The sequence below is a fragment of the Phascolarctos cinereus genome, unplaced genomic scaffold (genome assembly GCF_003287225.1).
Source record: "Phascolarctos cinereus isolate Bilbo 61053 unplaced genomic scaffold, phaCin_HiC Scaffold_5;HRSCAF=322, whole genome shotgun sequence".
NCBI classification, from domain to species: domain Eukaryota; kingdom Metazoa; phylum Chordata; class Mammalia; order Diprotodontia; family Phascolarctidae; genus Phascolarctos; species Phascolarctos cinereus.
Genome location: NW_027555958.1, coordinates 400,933,562 through 400,955,608, shown reverse-complemented (window position 1 = coordinate 400,955,608; position 22,047 = coordinate 400,933,562). Strand labels below are relative to the sequence as shown.

The following is a 22,047-nucleotide window of genomic DNA, read 5'->3' as shown; positions in this document are numbered from 1 at the left end:
TCCTTTGAATGTGAATATTAAAAATTTCAGGCTGAGGATCCTTAAATTCCTAACTCAGGTCAGAACCTAAAAATAGAATTTAGGTGCCCCAAAACCAGACAAAAGTGGGTGGTACCTCTTTTGCTACCAATTAATTTAAGAGAAATAAATCTTAGGGTAAGACTATACGAGACTAACTTGTCACCTACAGTAAGCTAACCTGTAGATAGAATATAGAGCATTACAAACACAGAATCAAAAAATCTTCTCTTTCCATTTCCTCTATTTTATTAAAAATGCATAAGAAAGAAAGAGCTAGGAAAATTTAACCCCTGAAAAATGGATTTATTCCAAAGCACAGAAGCAAATTTTCTTGAATGTATTTCATTTACCTGAGAATTTCTAAGATTTGTTCTTGAGACTTGCCTTCTTCATTTAGAGATACATTTAATGAACCCTGCACACCTTCCTTCATAGAGGTCACGACCTTGTCACTTAATTTTTCAATCTGATCATGAAGTAATCTATTTTGTTTCTCTAAATCTTGACAGCGAGAGACACACTTGGTAGCTTCATCCTGTGAATAAAAAATGTGTTATCATACCTTTTTTTAGTTTTATTGACAATGACAATTTTTAGCATTACTGACAAAAACATATTCCATATAGTCATTTAAAAAACTTAGCCTCAAAAAAATCATTGAACATTTTCACATCTACAAAGGAATGTACCTTTAACATCCTCTCTCTTTCCTCCCAAGAGGCTTTACACTCCAACAACTGTGACTCTGCTTTTTGAGCTGTTTCTTCCAACTGCTGACGTACTAGTAAGTTTTTAGAAACCTGTTCTTTGGCAGCCTGCAAAGCTTCCACATCAGCAGCATGTAACATCAGTTCCCGTTCATACTTATTCTGAGCTTCTATTGCTATTTTAGCCTGTAATAAGTTACAGAAAATAAATTAATAACTATAAGGCCATCTTGAGTTCCCTAGAAAGAAAACACGTTGATGAAAAGCTATTGAATATTTTTATGGCTCCCTACTTTTGAAGTAACTATTTTTTAAATTTTTAATTTTTTTTGAATTCACAAGTGAATTTTACTAAACATTCAAAGAACAATTAACCCCAATACTATATAATCTTTTTGAAAAAATAGGTGGAGTCCTACCAAATTCCTTTTACAACACAAATATTATGGTACTGATACCAGGAAAAGCAAAAACATAGAAAGAAAACTATAGACCAATTTCCCTAATGAATACTGATACAAAATTTTTAAATGAAATACTAGCAAGGAGATTATAGCAATATATCACAAGAATCATACACTATGACCAGGTGGGATTTATTATCAGGAATGCAATATGAGGAAAACTACCAGTATAATTGACAATATCAATAACAAAACCAATAGAAATCATGCGATTTTCTCATGAGACTAATGAAAATAATGAGAGACAGAGCTTCTGGGAAATTAATAATCAATTTATGGTTTTGCTTTCTTTTTTTAACTTTAGGCAACTGGGGTTAAGTGACTTGCCCAGGGTCACACAAATAGTAAGTGTCAAATATTTGGTCTGAGGCTGGATTTGAATTCAGGTCCTCCTGACTTCAGGGCCAGTGCTCTATCCACTGAGCCACCTAGCTGCCCCAATTTATGTTTTTAATAGTATTTCCCCCAATTACATCAAGACAATTTTTAGCATTCATTTTTACAAGAATTTGAGTTCCAAATATTTCTCCCTCCCTTCACACCCTTCTTCTGAAAATAGAAGAGTTGCCTAGTATGTAAAATATATTTCCATATTAATCATAGCTGTGAAAAAAGAAACAGATCAAAAAAAAGAAAACCACAAAAAAGAGTAAAGTAACTGAAAAAAGTATGCTTCGATCTGCATTCAAAGTCCATCAGTTGTTTATCTGGATGTGGATAGCATTTTCCTCCACAAGTCCTTTGTACTTGTCTTGGATCACTGTGTGGCTGAGAAGAGCTGAGTCATTCATAGTTAATCATCACATGATGTTGCTGATACTGGGTACAACGTTTCTGTTTTGTTCATTTCACTTTGTATCAGTTTGTACAAATCTTCCCAGGTTTTTCTGAAATCTGCCTGCTCAGCATTTGTTATTGCATAGTAGTATTCCATTACATTCATACACCACAGCTTCTTCACCCATTCTCCAATTGATGGGCATCCCTTCAATTTACAGTATTTTGTCACCACGAATAGGGCTGCTATAAATATTTTTGCATGTGCAGGTCCTTCTCCCTTTTTTATAATCTCTTTGGGATACAGACCTAATAATATTGGCATTGCTGGATCAAAGGGTATACAGTTTGGTTGTCCTTTGGGCATAGTTCCAAATTGCTCTCCAGGGTGGTTGGATCAGTTAATAACTTCCCCAACAGTACAATTTTCCCATATCCTCTCCAACATTTATTATTTTCCCTTTTTGTCATATTAGCCAATCTGATAGATGTAACATGATACCTCAAAGTTGTTTTAATTTGCATTTCTCTAAAGAAAAGTAATTTGGAACACTTCTTCATTTGGCTATAGATAACACTGATTTCTTTATCTGAAAACTGCTTGTTCATATCCTTTGACCATTTATCAATTGGAGAATGGCTTGTATTCTCATAAATTTGACTCAGTTCTCTAAATAGTTGAAAAATGAGGCCTTTACCAGAGACACTTGCAGTAAAGATTGTTTCCCAGCTTTCTGCTTTCCTTCTAATCTTAGTTGCATTGGTTTTGTTTATACAAAAGCCTTTTAATATAATCAAAATTACCTATTTTACATTTTGTAATACTCTTATCTTGTTTGGTCATGCACTCTTCCCTGGTACCATTCTTTGTGTCTAATCTAACTTTTCTAATAATCTAGTCACCTTCTTAGTTTCTTTCTGGTTTACTTTTAGGTTGGATTTATCAAGTTCTGAGAGGGGACAGTTTCTTTCTGGTTTACTTTTCGGTTGGATTTATCAAGTTCTGAGAGGGGACAGCTAAGGTCCCTCACTAGTACAGTTTTGCTGCCTATTTCTTCCTATAACTCCCTTAACTTCTCTCTTAAGAATTTGGGTACCATATCATTTGGTGCAGATGTTTAGTATTGCTATTGCTTCATTGTCTATGCCACCTTTTACCAAGAAGTAGGTTCCTTCCTTATTTCTTTTAATTAGATCCATGTTTGCCTTTGCTTTGTCTGAGATCAGGATTGCTACCCTTTTAGCTGAAGCACAAAAGAATCTGCTCTAGCACCTTAGCTTTACTCTGTGTGTCTCTCTTCTTCATGTTTGTTTCTTGTAAACAACATATTATAGGATTCTGGTTTTTGATCCACTCTGCTATTCCATTTTATGGAAGAGTTGATCCCATTCATAATTATGTCTATTGCGTCCTTGGTCTGCCCTTTCTTCTGTCAGTCACCCCCCCTCCCCCCCACACTTTCATGTTGGGTAGACAGATTTCTATATTCAACTGATTGTGTATATTATTCCCTCTTTGGGCCAATACTGATGAGACTAAGGTTCAAGAGATGCTCATGGCCCACCCATCCATTTTTCCCTCTACTATAACAGATTTTTCATGCCTGTTCATGTGAAATGATTTACCCTATTCTACCCATCCCTGCTTTCTGCACCCAGTGTATTCCTCTTTCTCCTCTCTTAGCTCTTTATGTCATTCCCTCAAATTCATCTTATACCTGTATCCTCTATGTATACTCCTTCTAGGTGTACTATTAGTGGTATGTTTTTTAAGAACTACAAGTATCATCTTCCCAGGTAGGGATATAAGTTTTTTGTTCAATTCTGGTCTTCTCTTTATGAAAGATTGAAATCCTTCTATTTCATTGAATGACTATTTTTTTCTCAAAGTATTATGCTTCATTTCACTGAGTAGGTGATTCTTGGTTGCATTTCAAGCTCCTTTGCCCTCAAGAATATCATGTTCCAGGACCTCTGATCCTTTAATACTACAGGTGCTAAGTCTTGTGTAATACTGACTGTGGCTCGCAATATTTAAATTATTTCTTTCTGGCTACTTGCAGTATTTTCTCCTTGACCTGATAGTTCTGAAATTTGGCTATAATGTTCTTCGGAGTTTTTATTTTGGGATCTCCTTGGTGAGGTCATCAGTGGATTCTTTCAATGCCTATTTTGCTGTCTAGGAAGTTTTCCTTGGTAATATCTTGAAAGATGATGTCCAGGTCCTCCTTTTGATTATCCCTTTCAGGTAGGACAATGATTCTAACATTGGCGCTCTTGGATCAAATTTCCAGGTCAGTTGTTTTTCCAATGAGGTAGTTTACATTTTCTTCTATCTTTTTTTCATTCTTTTGAATCTGTTTGATTATTGATGTCTCATAAAGTCATAAGCTTCCACTTGCCCAATTCTAACTTTTAAGTAGTTGTTTTCCTCAGCTAGCTTTTGTACATCCTTTTCCATCTGGCCAGTTGTATTTTTTTAAGAGCTGTTTTCTTCAGTAGATTTTTGCATCACCCTTTCCATTTGGCCAATTCTATTTTTAAAGCAGTTTTCCAAGCTGTTGACTCTTTTTTTCATAATTCTTTTGTATCACTCTCATTTCTTTTCCCATTTTTTCTTCTATCTCTCTTATATGATTTTTAAGCTCCTTTTTGAGCTCTTCCATGAATTCTTTCTGAACTTGAGACCACTTCCTTATTCTTCTTTGAGGTTCTGCCCATAGATGTTTTGACACTGTTGTCCTCTTCTGAGTTTGTGTCTTGGTCTTCCTTGTCACCATAATAACTTTGTAAGGTCAGATTTTTTTTCCTCATCTTTTTTGATTTTTTCCTTTCTTTTAAATTCGATCTGTGCTCCCGAGGTGGAAGGGGCATTGTCTCAGGCTTCTTGTGCCAGGTGTTACAAGCCATGGTTGTTTACCTGGTGCTGCACCGATGTTGCCCTGAGGCCCACAGGGGACCCTCTTGTCTGGTGCTGCATTGAGGGGGTGGCTGTAGGGGATTGGGGTATGTGTGTCTGGCAGCTTACTTAGTGTTGAGCCAGGAGGGAGATGGGTGGTGGTGGTAGAAGATCCTTCTGCTGGTGTGTGCTAAGGCTGGTGGGGTGTTTCTGCTTTTCCCTGGGGCTACACTGAAGCACATGGCAGTCTGGCTGCTGGCCCTTGTCTATTTGTTCAGGACTACGCTGAAATACATGGTGATTTTTGGAGGTGGTGTCTGCCCATTCCCTTGGCTATGCTGAGGCACATGGTGGGGTTGGTATTGGTGTTCACCTGCTCCACCACACTGGGCTTAGGATCCCCTGCTGGTTTGCTGGGATGGTTCCTGTCCTGAATGTCCTTTTTACTTGACTGCAACAAACCTTTCCTGGTGACCTTCCAAGTTTCTTGGGCTAAAAGATTATTTCACCCCATCTTTTTTGTTGCTTCTGCTGTTCCAGGTTCTGTTTTGGGGTGCTATTTTATGGTTCAGAGATGAATATGGGAGAGTTACAGTGATTTACTCCTTACTCTACCATCTTGGCTCCCAGAAGTCCAAATATTCAATTTATCAATTAGGACAGCTGTCAATTACTAAATTGATGGCCAGTGTTTTCTCTTGGTAACCAAAGATCTGAAGTAACTATTTTTAAAACCATACTTACTTGTTCCTGACAATCACGCCTGGCTTGCTGCTCATTACTCAAAGCTGTGCTTGCTCTCTGAAGAGCTTCTTGAACTTCATTTTGAACATTTGAGAGAGTCTTCTTTAATTCAGATAGCTATAGCAGGAAAGCAAAAAATCCAAATTAATTGTATGCTTGCTTTAAAATTACAAAAATAAAATTCAGAAAACCTTTGTAGTATAAAGCAGTGGTTTCAATTTCAAAAAGAAATGGGGCCAGTAAACTATACTAAGGATCCCTGCAAGGTTGCATACTGACTTAGAAAAACAACATATTAACATCATCTACATTCTAATGTATTTTTATTAATTTTGTTAACTTATTTCCCAATTACATTTTCTGGTTTGGCTCCAGTGTTGCTGACAGATAATGCTCATGTTTGACACCTCTGGTGTAAAGGTAAGACAAGAACAGCTGGTAATTTGAAATAATCTCTCTTATAGCTACAGGTAAGCAATTAATTAAGTCTTGATAATTATAAACAGGGGTTAAAAACAAAGGGCCAAGAAGGTAGTTTTTCAGTGCAAGCATGAAAGCTTGAAAAATGAAAAGTGGAATAAAATAGCAAATCAAATATGGGTTATCTTGAAAGCTGGTAAGAAGAGAAGCACAGATGACAGAAGATACAATTTCTCACAAAGGAAACATGCTGGTGGTCAAATCTACCTGCTGCTCCATACTCTCAAGGGCTCTGCGCTTTTCATCTTGAAGTTCTTGTTTTTCCTTCTCTGCTTCCATTAGTTTTTTTTCCAGTTGTGCCTGATACTCAGCTGAATCTTTTAAACGAGCTTCAACATTCTTACGCACCTCTTCTGTCACCTTGCCATTAGACAACAGAAATTAAGAATTCAAAAATAAGTTGTACAATTAATTTAGGTTATACCAGGCTTGAAACCCTGAGACAAAATCAACATTACAATTGTGAAGGTGAAGGTTTGTGACAGTCTACTTGCCTTATGGTTCCATAATAAATTCTTGTGATCTTTAGTACTAAAACTGACAATACCGAAAGTCTCTTCTCTACCACTACTGCCCCACGTACACCAAAACATCAGCCCCAGTTCTCCTTATGTCCTCATCCCACTTAATCCTGTTTCTCCCATTATATCCACCTCTCCATCTTGTTAAATGTACCTATGCCTTCCCTCTTCAATTTACTTTGTATCTATTTTCTTTTTAATTTTCCATGCAGTTGTTTTTCCCAATATAATGTAAGTTCCTAGAAGGCAAGAATTGCTATATTGTTGGTTTTTTTTTTGGTCTGGCTCACAGTAAGTGTTTAATAAATGCTTGAGTTAAACTGAGCATCCCACTTATAGAATGCACTGAGGAGTAATATACAGTTTTTACAGAGATGCTTGGGACACAGATTAAGTGACTCATATGAGTCCAGGGTCATAGTTAGTATGTGTCAGAGATGCACTTGAAAAACAAGTATTCAAATGATAAAGTATAATCTGTCTAACCTATGACTAAACTGGGAATATACGTATACACTGATTTGACAATGACTTCTAAAATAGTTAATAGGAAGGAATATTAACTGAAAAGGCTCAATACTGAAAAGTAACTCAGGACTGAATGAAAAATCAAAGCCAATTAAAAATTTACTAATAAAAGTACCACTGAAATGAATCATTGCTATTAAATACATTATGTACATATGCCAAGTTGTCAACAGATTTTAGACTATCATTGTGCTTCACATTATATTACTTACTTGTTTTTCCTTGTTTAGGGATTCTTCTAAGCTAAGAACCATAGCTCGATACTGTTCCACATTACTAGAAGTTGTCTTGAGTCTTTCCTTCAGGTCATTTATCTGCTCTTCAGCTTGCCTTAGTTGACTTACAAGGTCATCTATATCTTCTTTAGTACTAGGCTGACCTAAAACAATGGTATTTGAATTTAATATATAAACAAAAAATAAGCACTATGTTCCTTACAGATATTTCAGGACACAATTCAATTCAAGATGTTTTAAATGCCAAGTATGTGATCACAGTTGTTAGGCAGTGAAACCTATAGAGAAACAACACCCAACTCGAAGAAGCTTACATTCTACTGTGATGGCTTACCCTCCATGTGATGGCTCATTCTATTTCCATGTTTGGGATTCCTTTCACCTTTAAAAAGTTCAAAATATTACCTGAAGCCTTCTTTAACTATCCCCTCCCCAAATGCTTTGTTTCTAAACCCACAGTAATTATATGTAATATAGTTTTAAAAATATTTGTCTTTGGATCTTATTCTCCTCCCTTCTCCTACAATTTGATTGTAAGCTTCATGAGGGCATGTCTGAAATACTTCCTCCAGTACCATGAAAAAGATTGGTACACAAGAAGTACATAATAATAAATGTTGAGCAAATTAATGTTTAAAAAGACAGACGTCCAAGTATTATGACTTCTACTAAAAAGCCCTTGTTCAGAAGGAACCTCTCAACTCTCTGAGTCTATCATTTGAGTCGCTAACCTTCCACTTTAAAATCTCAAGTTACACTATTTAGTGCTACGAGACTTTAAGGATAAGTCAAACCAATCCCCTCATTTTGCTGATGTGGAAAACTGAAGTCTAGGGAGTCATTCTGGCCAGAAGCATTGTTCTCTTTCTAAAATGGATACTACCTCAATGACTGTCTGTATATGTCCATGTTGATTTATACATGTCCATTTTCTAAAGCAGAAAAAAAAAAAAGAAATCTGGAAACCAGTATTTAAAGATAATCATTTGCTTTGTAAACTTCTTTCAGGAAGCAAAACTTCTGGGAAAATTCTTTTACCTAAGACCTTCTCATTAATAATACAGGGTATTCCAAAAGTCTTAAATGCAGTTTTAGGCTTTAATAACTTAAAACCATACTAAGATTCTTGGGATATCTTATAGAGAGGAATACTACTCTACAGGAAAAGTAATCAATTTAATTACCCATAGTGCTTTTTAATTTGACTCTGTCATTCTTATCTGTAACTGTCCTTAGAAAAGAGTTTGCTATCAGAGGGTTTGAGCTTCAGTTCTATTTGTAAATCACTTCATTCTAGGCTTTACTTTCCTTAAATGTAAAATGAAGCTGCTGTACTGGAGGACTTCTGATATTCTGTTGAATACTTCCAACAGTTGGAAAACAAATGAAGCATATTATGATTACCTGTTCAGGATACCTTATACACCCATATTCAACTTCCTGAGGAGGATCAAATGGGTCAAGAGTAAACACTACCATTGAGTCCCAATTTTATGCTAGGATAAAAAGTATTCACAAGGATTAAAACTTCCCACCTAATGCTCTATAAATTCTAGTTAAGTGCGCCTCTTCTCTTATCTAAAATTGACTGGTTCATGATATAGTTTTTGCAAGATAGATAGATAGATATAGATATACATACATAGATCTATCTATCTATCCCATCCACATATATATATATATATATACATATATATAGATAGATAGATAGATAGATAGACATATCTATATATATATATAGATATGTCTATCTATCTATCTATGATAGATCATAAACTTAAAATAGTTTACCTTTTCCAGGAGCTCTCTGTGCTGACTGGGAAGCAAGCTGGGCTTCGATATTATTGAGTTGCTGTTTCAATGTAGTAGTTTCCTTTTGAGCATTTTTTAACAGTTCTTTTGTATTAAGGTGACGGTTTATTTCAGTCTCTAGCTGTCTCTTTGTGTCTAAAAGATGAACCTGCAAAAGATGATAAATATATATATCACTTACATCAAATTTTAAGATTGTTTTTAGTTTAAACCACAGATTTAAATCAAAGTTTCCTTTCTTATGGTCACTTAAATGGCTGACAAAAAACACTCAAAAGTAAACATTTATTAAGCATCTATAGGTCAGCATTTATTAAGCATCTACAGCAATATGCTAGATGACGGCCGTATAAAGATGAAACGAGAGACAGGTTTTGCTCTCAAGGAGTTTACAACCTAGTATAAGGAAATGCATTACAAGTATACAGATAATGACCAAACAAATTAAAATAGTTGCAAAAAGGGAGACCCATACAAAATGTTATGAAAGATGTGAGTGACTAATGGTATTTTGGAGGAATAAGTAAACACTTCTTACAGACTAATAACTCATCTGGTCCTTGAAGACAAGGGTTTCAACAGGCAGAGGACGAGGGGGGAGATTATTCTGGGGCATTGGAAATAGCATTTATAAAGGTACTGAAGAAAGATTGGAAGGAGGAGCTTTGGCAATGACAAGCTCAAACATAAAGATAGGAAATAATATGCACTGTCAGACCAATTAATTTGCAGCCAGAGGCCGATAAAGGCTATGAAGTGCCTTGCCTAAGTTCACACAAGCAAGATTCAACCACAACAATTATCTATGCAAATAGACTCACATCTTGATTTCTTGTAAGTGTGTGTCTTTGTTCTACTTCAGTTTCTAATTTCTTCTTCAGTTGAGATATCTCACGTTCAAGCTTTTCTATCTGGTTATTAAGTCTCTGCTTAGTTTCTGTTTCAGATCTCTCCAGTATTCCCTTAAGAAAAAGAAATGTCATAGGGTTTTTAAATAATTAATAAAAACAAATTTATTCAGCATCTATAAAAAGTGTAGGGCAATGGGAAGAGAAAGACAATAAGAAAACAGTGTCTGAGTTCAAAGAATTTCTGTTGACAGAAACCATATATACACATACAAAATACAAGAAAAAATAAATTGGGTGTTTAGAGGTGGGGGCAAGAGACAGTGGCTGGAGAGAAGTCAGTACATAGTACCTGAGCTGAGGCCTGAAGAAAGCAAGGGGTTCTACGGGAGGGAGGGCAACAGTGAGGAGAAAGTTAATCAAAAATGTCTATCAAGATAAGCACCATAAACTCTTTAATCTACCACAAAGAAAAAGCCTGCTAACAGAAATATTTTTAAAAATACAGCATACATCTACTTGAACATGTTTAATTACCAGACTACCCATATTAAGAAGTTATTTTCAGACTTTTCTCAAAGTGAGGCATTATGTATGTAACTACAGAGGAAAATGCCAATAAAAACTCTCCCAGATTTCACAATTCTGTCAAGAACAAAAAGATTTATATATGTTCAGGAGGCTGAACAAGTAAGTTTTACACATTTCTTTCATAAATTAGAGATAAAGTTCTGAAAAGAGCAGTTAAGATTCCTTTTAAAGGTTGAGTCGGAAAAAATAACATTTTAAGGTCTCAAATTCTATATTTATTAAATTTATGAAAACATACACACACACACATACAAACAAATGTAACTCATAAGAATGAAAAGAACGATATTTTCCAAATAGCTATCTAGAATTAGGGTTCTAAAACTTTTTTGTGACATGGATCCTTTCACAATTTGGTGAAGCTCACAGACACCTAAGAATGTTTTTAAATGCACAGAATAAAACGCATAGGATTTTAAACCAGTTCTATTGAAATAGTTATCAAATTAAAGAAAGTTCACATATCTAAAAATCCCTAGTAGAATTCATGTATATTTACAACATATAGAAATTGATGTTTCTTTTATGAAGACATTACACCCCCCCAATTTAGCAGAATACCTGAATTGTCTGCAGATTAGTTAGCAGTAAGTTTTGTCCTCTTTGTTCAGCTAATAAAGATTCTTTCTGCTGAGTGAGGCGAACTTCTGACAATTTCAACATTTCCTTTTCCTTTTTCAGATTTTCTGCTCTCACCTTAAAAGACAGAAAAACAATAAAAGGTCTTGTGTGAAAAAACTGAAAATACAATTTTCTAAATATAATATCTAAATATACAATCACAAAAGTTTGCCAAATTTAATGCTAAACTTACACAATATTTAAGGTCTGTGCAAAGGACATATATGGCTCTTAAGATTAATCAAATACATATTCAATTCAACAAGCATTTATAGAATGTCTATTATGTACTAAACAGAAATCCCAGAACATGTTAAGGTATCAAGAAAAGCAGAGTCATTCAATCAGAATAAACAACTGATGGGGGAGCCACAGAGTTCTTCCAATGGGATCAGTGGGGGATGCTATTACCAACTCTCTCCCTGACCCTATTCCATCAGGCTGTGTATATATGGAGACAGACAAGGCCACCAGGGTCTCCTCATAATTTTACTTAATCCCTTCCTCCAAATTGCCCAGGATTCTCAAAGTGTTGATGGGGAGTAGAACTGGGGGAGAGGAGAGCTGTCAGCAAGTCACCCTTCTTATGCCTCCTCACCTGCCCAGACCCTATGAGTCGTCAACTACAATCTGATGAGACAGAAGACCTCAGGGCTTACTATTGGCCCTGCCACTATATCTCCTATGGACACTGCCTTTCATCTGCTGATTCACTCTATGGAACCCTGGGCCTTATCTCCATCTCTCTTCTGAACCCTGAAAATTTCCAAGAGTCTCCATCAGCTCTGCAGCTGAATTCTTACATATATTGTCTGGGAGATAAGAGTGTGACTTTCTTGAGAGCAGAACAGTGTTTATTAGCACTTACCATAGTGATTGATAAATGCTTTCTCCATCCACCCATGGGATCCAATAAACTTGTTTTAGAATACCTTAGAATACCAAGAACCCAGGAGAAGCTTAAAGGTTTAAAGTCACAACACTTAGTTACTTATTTCCCTACAACAGGGAGCACAAGCCACAAAACACTATAAAGATAAACCTATACTGCTCTAGGCTAGTTCTTTTCCCTTTTCCTAACTCTGTGAGGTGACACTTCCTATTTCCAGAAATAAAATGGGGTTTCTGTGACTCTAGGATAGGAAATATTAATAGCTTCCCAGTTTTTCTCAAATATTTATTTTTATCAATAGAATGAAAGTCTCTTGAGGGAAGAGAGCATTCAGTTTTAGTTTTTATCACTTCCACCCCTACCATAGCCTAACTGTTGCCAAGGGTTGTTGATTTTACCTTTCCAACATCTCTTGAATATGCCTCCTTTTCTCCTTTGACACTGCCTCCTCTTTGGTACAGGCCCTTATTACTGTGCACCTGGACTATTTTAACAGCTGCTGGTGGGTCTGTCTGCCTCAAGTCTCTCCCTACTCCAATCTATCCTTCATTCAACCATGAAAGTGACTTTCCTAAAGCACAGGTTTGATCACCCCTCCCTACCCCCGAAAAATATCAGTAGCTTCCTATTGCCTCTAGGATCAAATACAAAACACTCTGTTTGGCCTTCAAAGTCCTTCATAATCTCCACCTCCCAGTCTTTTTACTCCCATTCCCTAACAAATACTCTTCAATCCAGTCACACTGGCCTCCTGGCTGTTTCACAAAGACATTCAAATTTTCAATTCCAGGAATTCTTGCTGGCTGTCCCCCATGCCTGGATCATTCTCTTTGCTGATAACTGACCTTGCTAGCTTCCTTTAAGTCCCAACCAAAATCCCATCTTTTATTAGAAGGCTTCTCTAACCACTCTTAATCACAGTGCTTTTTCTCCTTTAATTCTTAGTTATCCTGTATATAGCTTGCTTTGTATGTATTTGCATGCTGTCTCCTGTATCCCCAGAGATTAGTATGGTGTCTGGCACATGGTAAGTGCTTAATCAAAGTTTATTATTTGACTGATATTTCCCCTACACCCAGTCCTTGTACAATGTCTCCTTTCACACTGTAGGCTATTTAGTTGAACCAGAATAAGTACTACAAAAATACACCCTAAAGTTAAAGAAATGGCTTTTTAAAATGATCTGAAAAAGTAAAGATCTATAAAAGTCAGACTGACATACTACTATTCCCCTACTTTATGTCTGGACAATCAAAAATTACATAATAGTTTATTTTCTTAATGACTTGCCACTAATAACTAGTTGGACTAGTTCTTAAATTTTTCTCTTATTGGAACACTAGTAAATGTTAATTTCCAACTTAATTAAGCAGCACAGCATACTGGACAAGAAGCCATTCTTAGGGCCAGGAAACCTTAGATTCAAGTCCTACTTCTGACATATGCTGGCTATACAACTCTTGGTAATTCACTCAATCCCTCAGTACACCAGGCAACTCTAAGCCTCTAAATTTGGAGAAAGTTCAGCGGAAGATCATCTGAGAGTTTGCTTATACCAGCAATTGTCCAATATTCTGGTCTCAGGGCCCCTTTAAAAATTACCGAAAACCTCTTTCCCCAAAGAGCTTTTGTTTATGTGGGCTATAAGTACCATTAATAGCATTAGGAATTAAGATGCCTTCTTATCATGAATATGGTTTTGACTTCAAGGACCACACTTTGAGAACAATTGCCCTCTACTTACAAACACACAGGCTTAATCCAAGTCTCTACCACTATCTTCTAGGATCAAATGATCTAGAGGGTCTGCACAGTAAAGATTACTTGTTATTGGGGCAGCTAGGTGGCACAGTGGATAGAGCTCCAGCTTTGGACTCAGGAGGACCTGAGTTCAAATCCAGTCTAAGACACTTGACACTTACTAGCTGTGTGACTCTCGGCAAGTCACTTTAACCCCTACTGCCTCACCAAAAAAGTGGGGTGGGGTGGGGAAAAGATTAGTTGTTATCCATAAGCCAAATGGAAGATCCAAAATATCTAAGTTAGGTAAAGCAATTATGTTTAAACAATAAAATTAAATTAAAAAAAAAAAGAAATCTGTCTTCAAATAAAAAAAAAGCAAAAGCACTTTCAGGTAAAACCTACAAAAAGAAAACTAATCTCACTTCTGCAACTGCCAACTTCTCATTTGCTCCTCTCAAATCCTGGGTCATAGTGTTGATGATCTGCTCCTGTTTTTGAGTTGTTGCTGTGAGTTTTTGGTTTCTCTCATGTAAGGATGTAATTTCTCGACGGTACCCCTCGACATTATCTTGTAGCATTTCATACCTTGTATTATAAAAAATAAAAATACATTAATAAGCTCTAAAATTAAGCATAATGACTTCTTAAAACGTCAACTTTTATCTAAATGGACTGCAGAAATATATACCACATAGTTAAACACTAGGATCAGTTTTCTTCCAAATTTGGCTTGAATAAAACCTGAATGTAACCTCTAGTTACTATAATTTTGCTATCTATGACTACATATTTTATCCTTTTCAAAGAGATCTGATTTTGACTTATACTTTATACTCCTATCAGAATAACAACACAGCAAATGTCCTATGTTAAGTAATCAAACTAGAATATAAATACACTCAAAAAATTTCCTATGAAATATAAAAATAACACTTCACTACGCCAATTAAACTACTCACTTTCATATATCAAATCCTTAATATTGGTTAGCTAAAAAAACCCTGTAAAAAGCCACAGTGAAGTTATACCAGAGTCTAATGAAATAAAAAGGTACTCTTTATATTTCACTAATCTCTAAACAAAACAGCAAATTATTAAATGACTTTTTCAACCTAAACAAAACTGATTTACCGTTTAGAAGCAAAATCTAACTGGGTAGAAATTTTAGTATGTTGTGACCGTAGATCTGCAACTTGCTCCTGAAGTTTCTCCACTTGTTCATTTTGAATTTTATCATTCTCTGCTTTTTCTTTTTTGTAGTTTTCAAAAATTTCCTGCAACTAAATATTAAGAGCAATTATTGAATGATGTTTAAGACTTTCCTTCTTAAAACCTGCCCTAGACAAAGAAAATAAGAGTTATACCTGTTTGAGTGCAGCCTTGGCTTCTACTGCCTCTGTTGACTCAACTGTAGAAACTGGAGCAGGAGTGGAGATGGTCTGTGACACACCAGAAGAATGTTTCGGTGTGGACATCAGGGAAATTTCCTCTAAGCTTGAAGCTTCATAAAAATAAAATGAGAAATATGAGAGCTGTTTTTAGTTTTCTGCATGTCTTTACATTTACTTCATCACTAAAAAAAAAAAAGCAACAGGCACTGGTTACTTGAATTAGATCAGGTTGCAGAATTTAGTACTATAAATGTTCTTCACTGTTTTATTCAGTGAGAGATGGAGATGTTGAGCTAACAAGAATCATTTAGGTGCATGTGACCTTTTGAAAGCAAAAAATGGCAAGTGAACACAAATCAAGAAATAAAAATCTTTTGTTACCACCAGATCATTTCTTAACAAAGACTTTAGAAACACACTAAATTTATTTTTTTCCAAAATATTTGAAAGCTTAAATAATGTGTTAACCTACCTTGCAATGGAATGACAACTCCTGTTGTTTGTGATAACAAAATTCGGTACATGTCACGCTGACGGACTATTGAATCAACAAGCTGCATCTGATGGTGTCGTGATTCACGAAGTTGTTCCAATTCAGTGAGGGCACTCTCAAGCTGAATTTGCAGCTCAGTAATTCTGCAGGAAAAAAATAGCTGTATACTTTAGAGAAATGTCAGTGACTACATTTTGATAGTTCTGCTAGAAATTCATACAGGAATCTATATTATAATACTTCGCATAATGTCATACCTATTTTCCTGCTAGGGGTGAGGAAGACAAAGTCTAGATAAGACATGGTACATTTGTTCTAGAGTTTATATGTAATGGGGGTTATGAAATATATACAAATAAAGAAAATACTGTATCAAATAAATACAAAACATAATATTTGGGGTTTAATGGAAGATAACTGTTTCATGGAGGGATTCGAGATTGCCTTTAAAGAACTGGATTTAATGGGTAGGTACAGGGGGAGGAAATCTCAGGCTAAGAAGCATAGGGTATACAACACAAAATATAAATCAAATTAATATTTGAAAATAAGGATAATTTTCAATTCACTAGTTTTTTCTCTGAATTTTTTTACTTAGTCCAACACATTTGAATGCTTTTAAAAAATCATTTAATGCCACTGAGCACACAATGGGTTATCTAGTATTTGCACAGGGAACTTTAAACAACACATAAAATTATTACATAACTAATTTATTATTATTCTATGTGGAATTTGTATGGAACTGTATGTGTTCGATTCCCATGACCTATGTTCATGATGAAGTCATGATGGCTCTTCAAGAGCACTGCTTTCACTTCTAGATGAACATTAATTGTTCCTTTAATAATTTGTTCTAGAATTTTGTCAGAAAACAAAATGAAGGTCATTGGCCCATACTTTAAAAACTTCTATTCTCTTTTTATTGAAAACTGGGACAATATTTACCCTTTTCCAAATCTGAGGTATTGTTCCCTTTCCCATGACCATTCAAATATCATGAGTACTTCCAACAATGTTATCTGCTGCTTCTTTTAGTACCCAAAGATGCAGTACATTTGGGTCAGATGATGTGATCAAGGTGGTCTTTAGCTTTCTCCTTGTTTATTCTGTGTATCAATTTCCTAATTCAGCATATTATTCTGTGCTTATCAGCTCAAAGATCATCTCCTTAGTTGCAAACACAAAAGTTAAGTAAAAATCTTCTCTGTCTTCTCTGTTATCGCTTACCTTCATCTCATCTACCCTTAGAGCAGGCCTGCACAATCTGTGGTCCGCCAAAAAATTTCCTCTATGTACAAAGAATGTCTTCCTTTACATTTTTTGCAGGCTTCCTAAAATCCTTTGGCATGCTGTAAGCAGCCCACGGGCTGCAGGTTGTGCAGGACTGCCATAGAGTATCCAAGCCCTTCCATGATTTTCTGCTTTGGTTTAAACAACCTTTTTGGGGAGGTGACAGAAAGGAGGGACGGTAATTGCCATAAAAGGATTAAATTAGAAATGAAATTTAAATTGAGGCTTAAAACCTGAAAGGATTTACACAGAGTATGTCTACCATACATAATTTAGTTATAAAATTTCAGTCTTCTGTAATATTTATTTTTTAGTTTTCTCATTATTATTGAATATATATTATTGAATATATGCAAATTTAAATGATTTATTCTTTTAATTACATTTTCCTAAGGTTAACAAAAAAAATCATAACAAGACAGAAAAGCCATCACACAAATCAAAGGATGACCATTTTATTACGGAAAAATATAAAAACAGATGGTTTTAAAAGGTCTCAACTTTTTACCTTGAAGACGTTGTTTCTTGTTCTTCTCTTTCTCTCGTCTCCCCAAGCTCCCTAAGCGCTACTAGAAGGCGCTGGTTCTGTTGCTGGAGTTCTTCAATATTCCTGTAGGAGACTAGATGCTGTGATATTACTTCAGATGAACTACTGATGTCAGCAGAACTTACTTCTTCATCACGAATTACATGATTACCCCTTGCTTCTTCAAGTTCCATCAAGAGAACTCTAATCTAAGAGAGGATGCAATGTTATTAAAGCATTGCTGATTTAGGTGTGAAAAAAAATAACATTTAGAGCAGAAAGCAAAATTTTTTCTTTGGCTAGGTAATGGAGTTAAGTGACTTGTCCAGGGTCACATTGCTAGTAAGTGTTAAGTGTCTGAGGCCAGATTTGAACTCAGGTCCTCCTGACTCCAGGGCCAGTGCTCTATCCACTGTGTCACTTGGCTGCCCCCAGAAAGCAAATTTTTAAGAGATGATTTTCATGTACTTGTTATTTTAAAAACCTCAGAGTGGGAAAAAAAAGTTGACAAACAGCCAGGTAGCACAGTAGACAGAATGAGATTTGCAAGGAAGGAAGATCTAAATCAGAATACTGCTTCAGAATCTTATTAGATGTGTGACCGTGTGCAAGTCTCTGTGCCTCAGTTTCCTCATTTGTAAAATGGGAATAACAGCAACTATTCCATAGGATTACTGTGAGGATTAAATGAGTTAGCATAAGAAAAGTGCTTCCCAAAACTTTAAAGCACCATTTAAATGTTATTGTTAGCAACAGTAGCACTTCAATTAATCACCTAAAAAAAAGCCTTCCAGCTTATCACTTAGATGTTGATACCTTCTAGGTAAGACATTTTTTACTAAGTCTTAGCAATTCTGATGTAAGTAAAATTGCATTTATTATCTAAAAAGCTGTCCACTGCAAACAAACTTTTTTTTCAAGATACTCTTTAGCAATATCAATAGAATGATAAAATATGATAAAGTAACTCAGTAACACAATAACAGACACTAACTTTTTTAGAATCTAATTCATTGTTTGGTGACTTTTGATATAAAGTGGATCACTCCTGGTTCCCTCTAATGAAGGATCTATTGACCAAAGGAACTACTTATTATAAAGGTAGTTTTATCTTTAGAACACTGACCCCAAATGCAGAATCAGAGGAAGACTAAAGTGCTAAATTAAAATTTTCTAACCTGTTGTGAAAGATCTTTCACTTGTATTTCCATTCTTTGGTTGTCCCTTTCAAGAACGGATGAATGTTTGTTGGCTTTGTCAGTGTCCTCTTGCAATCGCTGAATTTCCTATAAGCCAGAAATAGGTTTAAAGCTTGTAAAAATCAGTATTTCTGGTGTAAGACAAAAATTTTGCTTTAAGAAGTTTGAGACTACCATTACCATAGAGTGCTCAGGAACTACAATAATCAGAGTAATATTAAATAACATATGGGAAAATTAAAAAGGAAAAAACCCTTCTTAAATTAATCTTCCTGAGGGGAAAAAAAAATCAACATGTAATATTTACATATGACTAATAGCTGTCATTTAAAATTGGGTCTAAATTAAAAAATAAGTAGGAAAGATGGGTCTGTTCATTCTGATTGAAAATTTCACTCCCTTACCCTAGTCACATATCCACATAGAATTCTTATTAGACAGTAACATATAATGGCATAGAAATGTTACAAGCACTATAGTAACAGACACTAATATCCTCATAGCAATGCTACATGACTGTAAATCATTAACACTATAATTTCAGATAAAAAATAGTTACCAATAATACAAAAGACATTTGAAAGACATAAAGTATGCATGATAAACTTACTCTCTCTTTACAGATGAGGAAGAAAAGAACCAGAAAGGTTAAGTGACTTTCCTAAGGTCACAAAAGTATTAAATGGAAGATCCCAGATTTAAACTATGTCTTGATTCCAAACAGAACATTCTTTACAACATGCCATTGAGATAGTTGTTACTATCAATTTTAAATTTTGTAAAATTTAAATCAAGGCAACAAATCATGTTTCATCTTTACTTGTTCCCTAGTTTGGTCCTAAGAAGGGTACACTTACCTTCATTGCTTGCTCAAGCTTAACAGATAGACTTGCCACAGCTTTTTGGGCACGTTCATATTCCTCACGCTGGCGTTTCAGAATCGGTGCTTTTGCTTCAACTTCTTTTACTATTTCATCTAGATATTTATTAATTCTTTTGTTCTCTAGTTTCTCTAAAAGTAACTGATCTTGTGTTTCTACATATGCATTGTACAGCTGTAAGAGAAAACATACCACGTCAAGTCTAAGTACAATATTAAAGGAGCAGGTAAGAACATGATAGACCACAAACTAAATTTGAATTTTTTGCCACATTGACTAGACAGTCGTTTCATAAAACTGGATATTCCTATCAACATTCTATTTTAAGCATGACTCTTCTAAGTAATATCTTAAGAGTCCTGAACATTTTAGATGAAAATGTGTTGTAATACTCAAATTAAAAAATGGTCACCTCAGTTAATTTCATTCCAGGTTTCACTATTTTAGCTACAGCTGCTGCAGTGGGAGACATAGCTGCAAGCTCCTCTTCAGATAATATGGCCCCTACACAAATAAACACAGAAAAAATATTCCATTACTGTACAAGCTCAAAAGAAAAACAAAAAAGAAAGCCCAAAAAACAAAAACAAAAAAACCCAAAGTTATAGTTTTCAACACACGTAAAAGGATTAATACATTTTCAATTCAATAATACATTTTAAGTACTTTTACAATCTTCCTTCACACTACTTCCCCCTTCATGTTACACAGAATGTAACAACAAGATTACCTCCTGAATCATGCTTCAAATGCTCTCTTTTTGGTGCCTCATCTGTGTATTTAATTTGAAGTTATTAGAGGTCCAGGTTCAAATCCTGCCTCTGTCACCCTAGCTATCTGACTATAGTCAAGTCTCTTGGCCTCTGAGCCTCAGACTGGTACCATTATGTTGTGAAAATAGTATCAGGGATAATATTTATTGTCAAATAAAAAGAAACTTAAATAATTTACCCGACAATTTCTTAAAAGAAATGCTTATATTTAAATATTATTAATTGAATATACCACCTGCTATTATACTCAAAGAACAACAATTTCAGTGTTCCAAGTCACTAAAAACATTTATATGAAAATATCATCCATACCTTTCCTTTTTGTGGCTGAGAGTAGATCATTAGCATTCTCTAGTTCTCTCTCTAACTTGCCAATCTTCTCTAGCATTTCTTTTTCCATTTGGGCTTTTGATTCTTCCACTTCCATTAAATGATCTTGTATTCCTTTGTTAGCTTAAAATATAAGACAAATTTAAAAAGAAATCTTATCATGCTGTAGAACAAAAATCTAGAAGTTGCTAAATTTTAATCTGCTTAAATCCCTATTTTTTCCTCAAAAGTATTCTTTGCTAAGAATCTAAGGATCAGCGTCTAAGGATAAAAGCTGGATTCAGGAGAGGAAACGACCATTCCTTCTATCTACTATTGTTCATTTAAAGTGCCTGTTTCATTTGAATTACATGAAATACTCATGCCTTTGGTTCTTACTCTCCTGTTTCTCTTGATCTCCTGATGTCCCTCTCTCCCTGATAGATGGAAAGGGGTTGTAATTCAATCTCTTGACTTCATTTTGATTCTTCATCTGAAATACTGGATATTCTTTCTAGAATATGGCTTAAAGGCCTATGCATAATCAATTAAGAAATGTTTTATTTATAGTTAGGAGTAAGACATTGAAATATATCTTACACTGTGAGAAAGTTTATTATAGGTTCTGAAAATGAATATTCTGGAAATGAATATAAAAAAAGTTATAAGCCTCTACCTAGGCTTAGCATACTGGCGTTAGGGAAAATCTTTGTTGTTGTTGTTCAGTCTTTTCAGTTGCGTTCAAGTCTTTGTGATTTTCATTCGGGTTTCTCAGCAGAGATATGGAAATGGTTTGCCATTTCCTTCTCCAGCTCATCTGACAGAAGGAAGCTAAAACAAACAGGGTTAAGTGACTTGCCCAGGGTCACATAGCTAGTAAGCATCTGAGAAGAGATCTGAACTCAGGGAGGTGAGTCTTCCTAACTCCAGGCCTAGCGCTCTATCCCCTGTGCCACCTTGCTGTCCTAAGGAAAAATCTAACTTTATAAAATTGGCAAACAGAGGAGAATAAGGTATACAAAATTAGGAAGAAACAACATATTACAAGATGTTATTAGTAAATGTGTATAAGATAGTGATGGAAAAATATACAAGTCTCAGTGCAGATTAAAGCTTTAATAGCTGAAAACTGCATTAAGATTTTGGAACATCCTGTGTACATATGTCTGTCTAGCTACACACATACATATTTATGTAATACAGACGTGCCTTTAATAATTATGCCAACAGAACAATTTTCCCCCCCAAAATTTTGGTACAGTAGCATTAGAACTAAGATTGAAAACAAATTTCACTTC

General features: G+C 35.2%; 1 protein-coding gene across 4 annotated transcripts in view; it reads right to left on the bottom strand.

Annotated features, from left to right (window-relative positions):
• Positions 1–22,047, bottom strand: part of TPR (translocated promoter region, nuclear basket protein) — a 68,858-nt gene that overhangs the window by 33,414 nt on the left and 13,397 nt on the right. For 3 of the 4 annotated variants that reach the window (XM_020984407.2, XM_020984409.2, XM_020984408.2), the window contains exons 10-26: positions 20,753–20,893; positions 20,080–20,171; positions 19,644–19,841; positions 18,766–18,873; positions 17,570–17,796; positions 15,748–15,911; positions 15,249–15,385; positions 15,016–15,164; positions 14,307–14,469; positions 11,190–11,324; positions 10,011–10,151; positions 9,169–9,337; positions 7,354–7,520; positions 6,300–6,452; positions 5,613–5,729; positions 711–914; positions 372–556 (exon numbers count right to left, since the gene is read on the bottom strand). In XM_020984407.2, the coding sequence (XP_020840066.1) occupies positions 372–556; positions 711–914; positions 5,613–5,729; positions 6,300–6,452; positions 7,354–7,520; positions 9,169–9,337; positions 10,011–10,151; positions 11,190–11,324; positions 14,307–14,469; positions 15,016–15,164; positions 15,249–15,385; positions 15,748–15,911; positions 17,570–17,796; positions 18,766–18,873; positions 19,644–19,841; positions 20,080–20,171; positions 20,753–20,893 (2,650 nt within the window). Of the gene's footprint in view, positions 1–371; positions 557–710; positions 915–5,612; positions 5,730–6,299; positions 6,453–7,353; positions 7,521–9,168; positions 9,338–10,010; positions 10,152–11,189; positions 11,325–14,306; positions 14,470–15,015; positions 15,165–15,248; positions 15,386–15,747; positions 15,912–17,569; positions 17,797–18,765; positions 18,874–19,643; positions 19,842–20,079; positions 20,172–20,752; positions 20,894–21,425; positions 21,557–22,047 lie in introns of those variants that run through there. The other variant, XM_078156448.1, reaches the window with a different exon arrangement.